General features: G+C 28.5%; 1 protein-coding gene across 1 annotated transcript; it reads left to right on the top strand.

Annotated features, from left to right (window-relative positions):
• The first annotated feature begins 3856 nt into the window (after window positions 1-3856).
• On the top strand, window positions 3857-6397 carry LOC124815937 (uncharacterized). Its single transcript, XM_065815962.1, has one exon. The coding sequence runs from the start codon at window positions 3857-3859 to the stop codon at window positions 6395-6397; it is 2541 nt and encodes an 846-aa protein (XP_065672034.1).
• Window positions 6398-11939: the final 5542 nt, after the last annotated feature.

Genomic DNA, 11939 nt, shown 5'->3' with positions numbered 1-11939 from the left:
AAAAAATATTGCCAAGCCTTTTTTAAAAAAAAAAAAGTGAATTATCTGGTTTTGCAAGTCCACTCCTCATTTAATCTGATGGTTTTTTTCTCGAATCCGGTGGTTTTTTTCATTTAATGTGGCGGTTTTTTGCATTTAATCCGGCGGTTTTTTGCATATATATATAATATTTATATAAATTAGTAAAAAATCACTTATCAAACTTTTCTCATTTTACACGGTGTTTAATCAATGAAGACTCATTAGAAAGAAATGATATTTTTAGAAATAATTTATTTATATACATTTTATATATATATATATATATATATATATATATATATATATATATATATATATATATATATATATATATATATATATATATATATATATATATATATATATATATATATATATATATATATATAGGTGAAAGGCGCCTATGAAGGCATAATTAACTTTGAAGCTTCATTATTCAGTATCCTGAAGACCAATAATAAAAGTTTTGATATGGATACATTCCTTGTTACATCTAGAACAATAATTACCCAGGGAGTTTTCATCAGTTTTATTTTTTTTATAAGTTAGTCTTATTGTAAAAAAAGCACAAGTATGCCATCATAGGCAACCACTGCTCCTATGATGGCATCGGGGAGGATGGGGCTAGTTAGGATCGCGGGTAACTTAATGATTTCATTTACCCTTAGAGTCTTCCCTCAGAAAGGCCAGAAATTACTCGAAACCATCCTAATTTACCATTTCATGCTACACACCAGCATTGTAAAATTTTGCACATGCGCATAGGATATATTACGTTTTACGTATTTTTTGGACCAAAAAAAAATTTTAGAGCATCGCTTTCTTTTAACTTTACTTAAAAATAAGTTTTTCTTATAAAAAAAAAGGTTTTCCCAACTTGTCAATTTTTCAACACTCCTAACTCGTCAGTATGCCATCATGGGTAAAAGTCATCACTTTCATTAAAACAAGCTGTGTCTGCTTTGTTCAAAAGATAAAATTAAAGTAACTATTCCACTAAATGCACAAAACTTGAATATAAAATGCATGAAAATTTCATTTCTGCACAGCTAATAGTAAAATCACAATCTTCTATATATGAAGGAAATAAAAATACAACAGCACATCCCAAAATCAATTTTTGTTGATTATAAAAACAATACTTGTGCACAAGGGACGTTTTTTCACTAAAACTAATGTAAAGTCAGTGTAGTCATGTAGGTCTAATCATTTTTTTACCAAAATCAATTTTAATGGAAATATGACCGGTATGCCATCATAGGCGCTATGCCATCATAGGCGCCTTTCCCCTATATATATATATATATATATATATATATATATATATATATATATTATGTATATATATATATATATATATATATATATATATATATATATATATATATATATATTATGTATATATATATATATATATATATATATATATATATATATATATATATATGTATATATATATATACGTATATATATATATATATATATATATATATATATATATATATATATATATATATATATATATATATATATATATATATATATATATATATATATATATATATATATATATATATATATATATATATATATATATGAAGACCTCACTGGAAAAACCGGCGTTGTCACATTTAAAAAGTATTGAGAAAGTATTTGTTGATCATTAATAAATGTCTTTATTTAAAACAAAGAAAAAAAAATGTTTGTATAAAAAATTGCAAAATGTTTTGTTTTTGAATAAATTTTAAATAAAATAATTATAATATAAATTTTTTTAAATTGCTTAGTTTCATTTGCTTTAAATAAAGACTTTTATTAATGATCAATAAATACTTTCTCAATACTTTTTAAATGTGACAACGCCGGTTTTTCCACTGAGGTCTTCATATATATATATATATATATATATATATATATATATATATATATATATATATATATATATATATATATATATATATATATATATATATATATATATATATATATATATATATATATATATATATATATATATATATATATATATATATATATATATATATATATATATATATATATATATATATATATATATATATATATAAGTTTGAAAAAAACAAATTTTTTAAAATTACGACTTTATTCTCTATTAATGTCATCTCCATTAACAGATTGCGTAAGAAAAGATTCGCAGTGTCTCACGAAGTTTGAAAGATCATGTTCAGTAATGTGCTCACAACCGTTCCTCATTCGTTCTAATAAATCGTTATTTCCAATCGGAGCTATTTTTCCTTTTGTAGTATTCTTAGTTTTCTAATGTCACTTTACAAGGATTTAGAAAAGGTGAGTATCGGGTCTAAAAACAATTTCATTGGGATAACTATCATAAAAATCTGATAATGAATGATGAAAGTTAACGTTGTCCATCACCAAGGTAAACTCTTCTTCCTCTCTCAAAATACTCTTAAGTGTATTTAAGAATCCTTAAAAGATATCTACTGTCACCCCTACGCCAATTATTGCTTCATTGTGGACTATGTTTAAACAATTTAATGCTTTTATCATGGTTATGTTACGGCCTCTTAATGACAATACACGTTGATTTCGGGTTGTTCTTTGGAGACTGTATCCGTGGTTTCTTATCATATGAAGATTGAACGGACTTTCATTAATATAAATGATATTTCTGTAATGTTGTTCCAATATCAAGTTTAAATACCATGAAACATATTTTTTTCTTTCTTCTTTTACCTCTGCAGTATTGCGTCTTTCACTAATGGGTCTTTAAATTTTATATGTATTATTCAATTTTTTTAACCATCGCCATGATGTAGAGACATTGACATCGATTCTCAATTCTACCTTTATCTCCTGTAGATTATAGTTTATGTTATATCCAATTAACTCATGTAACTTTTTTCTTATTTCCTCAGTACAACCTGACTGTCAAAAATCACCTCTAACACCAGGATTGATATTATCTGTTTATATATATAAACAGGTAATATCAATCCTTCTTTTGCTCTTTTCCCTTCGTTAACAAGATTAATGATCAAATTTTTTACTTCAACATTAATTTCTGTGGATTGTCTTCGTGCGTTATTCATTTAGTTTTTTGAAAAATTAAAGAAAAAACGGTTGAAATTGTGTATAAGGAAGTTAAATTAAATGAAGCAATAAAAACAAAACTATTTATCATGAAAAGAAAAACCGCTAGATTAAATGCAAAAAACCGCCAGATTAAATCCAAAAAACTGCCGGATTAAATGAAAAAAACAACCAGATTCGTGCTAAAAACCACCATATTAAATGCAAAAACCGATATTACCTATACATATATTACCCGTACATATTATAGTTTTATATTATATATTCGAGAAATCTTTCCATATCATATTTTAATATTAGTATATATTCATTCATTTTTTAACCTTTTTTCAACAATAAAACTTCAAAATGTTTATAAAGCATTTGTTTTCTATTTTATACAAACTATTTAAACACAAAAATTTAATAATAAAAGGTTTTTAATTGTATCTCTTATCTAATTATTAAAACTATAATTGTTAGAAAAATAATTGTTAGAAAAATTATTCACAAGGTAACAGCGTTATTCTTTTGTTGGATTTTTCTCACGCAGAGAAAACGAGAGAAAAAGTTACGTACCAACTACAAATTATTAAAAAAATTTTAAAATTAAAACTAAATATATTTAATGTCCAGATAACACATTGAAATAATTTAATAGTTTCATGTTTAATATAAAACCATGTTAGGCTTATTTTGTGTGTTTCAAGTTATGTGGAGTACTTTTTTTGCACAAAAACAGCATTTTTTCCCGTTAAGCCAATATATGAATATCAGCAACATTGACAACATTGATCAATTTCTTTGCCAAAAGCAAAGCTCGTCTTTTAAACTCTGCAATTGTAATGAATATTGCTTCGAATCAAGAACTTGCTGCATTGATAAGTTGTGGAATAATACTAATCCTATACCGTTGGATGCCTACCTAGCTATGTTTGTAAATAAAATAAAATCTTTTAAAGATATGGTATGCGAGAAAGTTTTAGAGCCTCCTGTGGAATTTACAAACAAAATTGAGGAAGTTTTAATGGTACATTCTTGTAATAATTCTGCTAAAACGTTACATATTAACAAGTGCTTAAAAAACAATACCGCATCGATTCTGGAAAACGTCCCCGTCATAGGATCTGATAATACAATATATAGAAATGCTGCTTGCGCTCTTTGTAACTTTGTCGTACCTTACCCCGTTAAGTTTTTGTTTAAATGCCAGACCGAACTTAAAAGTGCACAAGAAAATGTAAGCATTTTTCAAACATATGGAACTGATGGAGTGCAAGAAATTCTTAAAAACTACAAAAATTGCAATGTATCGTTATATAGAAAGAATTCACATGTTATCAATTGCTCTTCTCATAGCTATTTGAATGACTTGACGTGTCCGAAAAGTAATAAATACTACGATTTATGCCATGCGTACTACGGGTTATATTTGAACTACAGAAACTACGATTGCTATAAATGTAACAACGTAATTAAAATTAATGTAATGAAAACACAGATTAAAAACACAAATAACTCGCATAACGATTTTAATTTTACAGGTAGTACAAATTCATTTATTGTACCAAAGGCAATTATATTTAGTGATACTTTAAAAATAAACAAAATCCAAAGCTGTGAAAATAAATTTATTTATAATCCCTCGACCAGTAAATGCGAGCCAATTATTTGCAATTATGGATTCTCGGCAGCCGGTTCTGGATGTGTAAAAAATAAAAGTTACTCACAAATATATGATACCGAAAACGCAAATTTTCAAAACTGTCTGCTCAACCCAAAAGCAGGCTTTTTTTGGCTTTTTAATGGTTTTATAGACACAAAAACCATTAAATATAATTTCCGTGAGTTATCTGGAGCTCAAATGCAGTATCAAAATTTAACAAACAAAACTTTACTCAAATGGATCACAACACTAAACTTGACGTTTTTAAATGGACTCACTAAAAAAAATTTTAGTTTTCTAAACTCAGATTCTCTTTTTATTACATCAGTTTACGATCAGGTAATTACTGAGTTGTATAAATTCGATGTTTCTAGAAGTTTTACAGAGAACAAAGTATGTGCAGAACCTCAGGTGTTTTCTCTTGGCGTTAACACCAACTTTTCCAGCTTATGCGATTATATGACTGTAAATAAAACCATAAGAAATCGTGATTTTGTTATGTGGATAGAAGTAAATTATCTGGGAACTGTAAAAATGATGAGTACGTGTAATCTTTTTCATTTACAATCTGATTGTGCACTTCGAATTCTGATAGATAACTATGTTATAGTTAATCAAACTTTAATTTACAGCTATTTAAACGCCGAATACAAATTTAGTTTCGACCAATTTATACCTTTTGCTAAAGGTGTTGGAGTGTGCGAATCGACATTTTTTGCGCTTAAAAAACAAAGTACTTTAAATGCATTCGTAAATCTTATATTCCCATTTTTAACTTTTGTTAGTATTGCGTGCTATCTTTTCGTATTTACAACGTACACTTATTTTAAGGAATTAAGAATAATTTCAAACTTTAACTCAATAACTTTATGCGCTTATTTGTTACTTTCTGATTTCACTATTTTACTTTCTGAATATTTCAGTAAAAAGATTATGTTTTGTAAAATTGCTTCTATAATTTTACACTGGAGTTTTTTGGCTGGTTACAGCTTGGTTCTATGCATGGCTGTAGAATTGGCTATTACATTTTCTAGCGTAGCTTCAAAGTCTTTGAACCAATGGAAGATTTTTAAAATCAATATATTTTCTTCTCTATTAATTCCAACTATAATCGTTTTAATGAATTTATCACTGGAGTACACTGGTACCACATACATCGGCTATGGGAATGATGGCATTTGCTGGATTGATGGATTTTACGCAAAACTTTTTTCATACATTCTTCCACTGTCCGTGTTATCACTTTCCTCAATACTTTGTTTGTGCATCACAATTTATAAAATACAAAAACTTGAAAAAAGTACCAAAAAGATTTTAGGTGATGGAAAAATGTCACGTGTCAATTTGCCTTTAGTTGCTATGAAACTAACATTAATACTTGGTGTAACTGATGCTTTGGGTTTTATTCAAATTACAAAGCCGTATTTAACTAAATGGGAAACTGTATTCAACTATGTGTTTTTCGTTGTTTACAACTGTAGTCGATCATCAAAAGGAATTATGTTATTTATTGTTTACATTTGCAGGAAAAAAGTTATTCAACTCTTCAAAATAAGTTTTGCTCGGTTAACCAATCGTACCCAACAAAACACATTTTACGAATTAAACTCTTATTTGAAACAAACAGCGTCATTAAAGTAATAGTCATTAATAACTTTTAATTATGTGTGTGTAATTGCTTACTTAGTTACAAGCTAGCAACCACTGAACTTGGAAATAGCTATAAAAGTTATCGAGATGTAAGAAGAGACATTCACGATACTGTTTTAAAAATTAAAAATAAAAAACATTTTTTATTTATTCTAAGTTAAGCATCATCTTACGTTTTTACAGTTACATAAAAAAAGTTTTGCTTTTTAATTACAACGTGTGTTTCTATAGAAAATGTTCTAATATTCTACGTTTCTAAGTTAAAACATACATAACTTCAAATATGTACCATTCGTGTTGTTAATTATATCTTAAGATTGTAAATTGAAAATGGGGTATTTTATTAAACTTTGAAAACTATCAATGAGTTTTAAAATACTCTAAAAGCTCATTAACTTTACCCGTTTACAATCGGGTCATTTTACCTCAGCTCGATAACTTTTTTTTATCTATTAGGGAAAAGCCGGGTAGCCCCGGACGGCGGGTAACTCCGAATACTTGATGTACAGCTTAAACTAAAGAAGCTATACGATTTTAAATACTATAAAAGCATTATTAGAGTGAAAATATGGCATATACAAAATATCTATCATAATATCCCAAGGCGGTTGGCTGGAAACGAAGATATTGTTTCCCACCACCAGAAGAATAATGTATCAACATATTTGATTCACATATTATGATATCTAATTTTTATGTGTACTTTTTATTGATTATAGATACATTTTTATTTACAAAATTTATTTAAAAAAAGTTCGTTAAATACTTTAATTCACTGTTTTTAAAACTAGTATTTGTAAATGAGGTCGGGTGGTATCAGACACATGTTTGAAGGTGGTTCCGAACAACTTAATCCGTTTACATATTAAAAATGAGCAACTTTTTTATGTAAATAATAATGCATTTAATATAATACACAAATCAATGATAGTTATTCATTTAATTCCAATAAAAAAAACCTTAGATTTGAAAAACGTGTTTTCAAAGTGTTAATTTTCATTAGTAAAAAGTCATTGTTTATATTTCTAAATGCTGACATTTTCATTTCCATTTCTTATATATTAAAGGCAATTTTTAAAAGCGATTTTTTAGAAATGTTTTAAGAACAGTCCAATACTAACTAATTATATATTATATTTGTGTCACACGGGTAAATAATATAATACATATACATTATATACATATATATATATATATATATATATATATATATATATATATATATATATATATAATATATATATATATATATATATATATATATATCAAATTTTCCTAAATGTTCAAGAAAACCAAGTAAATTCTTCATGAATGTTTTTTCAATCATTTTTATTAACGTTTGCAAAGTTGTTATAAGTTCATTCAGCTATCAGCAGTTAATTTCAATTTTAAATAAGCAATAAAACCACACTTCTGCATATTTCAAATGCAATTAGAGCAACTGCAAAATGAAATAGAATCAAAAGAAGTAAAATATCGTTTTAATCGATATTTTCATAATAAATGTTAAAAAACATTGGGTTTAAACTAGCAAATAAAATTAAAATAAATAGAAAATAGAAGTATTATAAAACGGCCTTTATCAACGTCCTTCCCATACGACACACCGGTGGTTATATTAATTTGATATCGTGACTAATACTTTAAAAATTCTCTATAAATTGACTTTCCAGCTTGTTTATATACAAGTCCTAGTTCGTTATCTGATCTCAGTTCAAGAAGTTCAATTTCAGCAGCCGTAGCGCAGTGGGAGCAGCCGCAACGCAGTGGGCAAGTTTAATAACATCAGTAAGGAAGGAGGCGTGAGCTTCCTTTCAAATGCTCTTCCGCGGTGCTCTGTGATAAGACCGTAAGAACTTCTTAGGGCACCTAAAATAGTTAATTAAAAAAAAAAAGAGGGAAAAAAAAAAAAAGACATTGTTCAATGCTTTAAAAAGTTATGTACATTTTGAGAGTTTTAGATAGATCTGTTCCATGAAACATTGTCTTCAAAACTTCCAGATAATGAGACAAATTTCGAGAAACCTTACAGCTTTGAGAAACTTTTCCTGTTCCAAAACAACTTTTGACAAATTTTATCCATTGCTTACAGCAATGCAAACTAAAGGAAACAAAAACAAATGAAACAACAATAAACTTTACGAAGGACATCAATTTCAAGAAGTTTATTTGCATGTTGAAGTAATTTGTGACATGCATTTCCTTCAAAAACCTCATTTTAATTGTTAATTAGTAAAAACTGCTTCTAAAATTTTTATCAAATTCTCACTTGGTAATTTTTTAAAATCATTGTTAACTTTAACGGACATAGCGTGGCTTTTTCTCTGCCTAAAAGTAGCAAAGTTCCCTTCCAGAAAACATGATTGACGAATGCTAGTATTAAGATTAGTTCTGGAAAAGGGCAATTAGTTATAACTAACATAAAATCAGGTTTGTTAAAAAGTGGAAGCTTCACTGTGCTAATGGTGGTTGGGGGCACCTTATTTTTATTATTTCTTCTAATAGCTGGAACCTAATAAAGTATATACTAAACATATATTAAATGTTTATAATTAAACGGGTGATAAAACGTTGATAACAAAATATTATTTAAAACATGATGTTGAATAATTTTAATTGTCGTTGCATTTTTTCAGATCACTATGTGTTTGCAAACCTGCACATCTACTATTCAAAAATTTGGAACAAATATTCAAATTGCAGTTTACATTAATTAATTGTCCTGAGAATTTATTCATTGGAGTGATCGTAATATAATTTTGCAATATGGACAGAAAATTATTGATGTGGCTGTCTGCAGACCATTTACTTCCAAAATTAATTTAAATTCAGCTACAAAAACAAAAGGAATCCTATTTAAACTTATTAAACTGCAGTTTCATGTTTTCATAAGATTCTTTAGTTTGATGTACTAGTAATTATTATTCTGTGAACACCTGTAAACTTTCATTTTTTAGTAGCTTTTTACCCCCTTTAGAATAAAACAACCTTTTATGTTAGAAAGGCAAAATTTTTTCCAACTTTTTGAACTCCTCAGTTTCATCCTCGGTTAATTCTCGGGTGATGACTCTCCGGTAAAATTGTTTCACAAATTTTAGAAAAAGCCTACCATTACCATCATCTACATCAGTCATTACCTAAATTAAACAGGTTTAATTCAAAATATTTTATTATAAATTACAAATTAAATTATCATGTCTACACAAAACCGAATGATATCTTAATGCACACTTCTTTAATTAATCTCTCAAGCTCTCATAACAGTAATATCTTGTGAATTTGTTCGAAAAATAGCTTTCTTTACCTTCACTTTCAATTCATATCATATATTGTAATCTGATATGAACTATTTAAAGATTTATACGTATATGATGCCTCTTCTCTGTGATAGACAGAAACAGGTTCTAAATTAAATCCTAATTAAGTAAAAAACTGTATACAAGGAAATTAAACAATAACGAATTCTTTACCCACAAATATTTTAGGTTGTCGAATATAAGTGATTGTTCAAGAAAAATTAAAAATAAAAGAAATGATTTAACAAAATAGTAAATGTAAAAAGATTTAGCTATTGTATTATCTTTTCTTCTTGTAAAAAAGATTTAGCTATCATATAACCTTTTCTTCTTTTAAAATTTAACCCAGGTCAAGGCCCTGCTGCCTTGTATGGTGTGCTTTTTTAGACAAAGGCTAGGAGAAACCTTTGACTCTGGACCTTCTTGACTCTACTCAAAGTTTTTTGCTTGTGTCTCCTTGATAGTGGCTATGCAACTCTTCCTGTTATCTCCTAATGAGGGTACAGTTTTAAAACTCAGTTAATGGTTCTAAGACCAGCTTGTAGTAAGGTCCCGAACTCTGTGGTTACTCTTAGATAAACTTCCATCAACTGCTGCAAAATATCAAAATATTAATAGTGTCTTGTTGCGCACGGATTATGTCAAGGTTAATACTTTTGGTGCACATTGTCGAGGCCACATAAGGAGATCTACGTTACGTCTTTGGTTTAATTAACAGGATCAAGACAACTGTATAGCCCATTGCTTAGGAGGCCGTGCTCTATCTATGAATGAGTCAAGTTCTCTAAAACTTAAATCATGCTAAAAGTAATCCAAAATTTTAAAAATAAAGAACCATCTATCTTTCCTTTACCTAACTGTTTTAATATATCTATTACAAATTTTCGTTGAATCTTACCTCTTGCAAAGTTCTTCAGACTTGTTTGCTCTTAGTGAGACTAATTTAAATTCCACTGTTCCTTCCTAAGATCTCAGTGTTGATGGGTATTATCTTTTGATTTGCAAAGACTCCAATAGTCACATGCTTGGCTTAGGGAATACATACGCATCAACTCACCTACGTATCGTGAAACCAGGTTCAAATCCTTAGACCATTATTTTATGTGCTTTCGCTTTGCACCTCTTTACTCTATCAACTTTCTCTTTGTTCTTTATTGTTCTCCTTTTTCCCAAGACTGCACTCTTTTAGATATGATTTCTGATCAAATTGACCATGCTCTCTCTTTTTAACCCTCTGCCAATATTGCTGTCATTGGTGACTTTAATGCTCATTACTTGGATTGGCTCTAACGCTACTATTTCTGCTGGCACTAAAGTCTATAACTTCTGCATTTCTCAATCTCTTACTCAGATAGTTAACTTAATGACTCGTTTTTATGAAAACCCTAATCATTTACCTTAACTCCCTGGGGTATGTCTGGTCTCTGATCCTAGCTTGTGTCCAGTTTCTCCTTTTATTCCTTTAGGTGGTTCTGACCATGCAATGATATCTATAAATCTTTTATCTCTTACTTCTTATTCGGACTCACCTTATCATCGCACTGCCTAATACTACCCTAAAGCTGACTGGGATTCTTTTCGTGATTTTTTTTGTGATGGTCCTTGAGTTGATGTCTTTTTTCTCCTAGCTGATAAATGCGCCTCCTACGCAACCTTCTGGATTCAAGCAGGAATAGAAGCTTTTATTCCTTTTCGTCGGTTCCAGGTTAAGCCTCATTCTACTCCATGGTTTTCCTGTGCAGCTTCTATATCTAATCGTAATTATTTTTTTCATCTTTTTCAAAAGAACAACTCCCTTAAAAACGAGCGGCTATTTATTATTGCAAGAAATCAATGCAAACAGATGCTGTTTGATGCTAAGCTGTATTATTCTAAGTTCACTAAATCTTGTATCTTATATCAGAAGTTAGTCATATTACAATCAAATTCTTCTACGGGATATGGTCCAGACAACATTTCTGTCATAGTCTTACAAAATTGTTCTCCAGAACTTTCTTCAATTCTCTCTAAACTATTTAATAAGTACTTGACTGAGTCTTGTTTTCCCGTCTGCTGGAAAATGGCATTTGTTTTTCCAATTTTCAAAAACAGTATTCCTAATGAAATACTGTTGTCACATTTGAGCTGGCTCTTCTAATGATGTTCTTTTTCTTCTAGACGAAGTTCAAAAACGCATTGTAAACGCATTGTAAACGTAGTTTTCTCTCTATTTGTTTATCTGCTAAGCTTGAGTCGCT

Source organism: Hydra vulgaris, chromosome 13 (assembly GCF_038396675.1).
Source record: "Hydra vulgaris chromosome 13, alternate assembly HydraT2T_AEP".
NCBI lineage: Eukaryota > Metazoa > Cnidaria > Hydrozoa > Anthoathecata > Hydridae > Hydra > Hydra vulgaris.
This window is presented reverse-complemented; position numbering and strand designations above follow the sequence as displayed.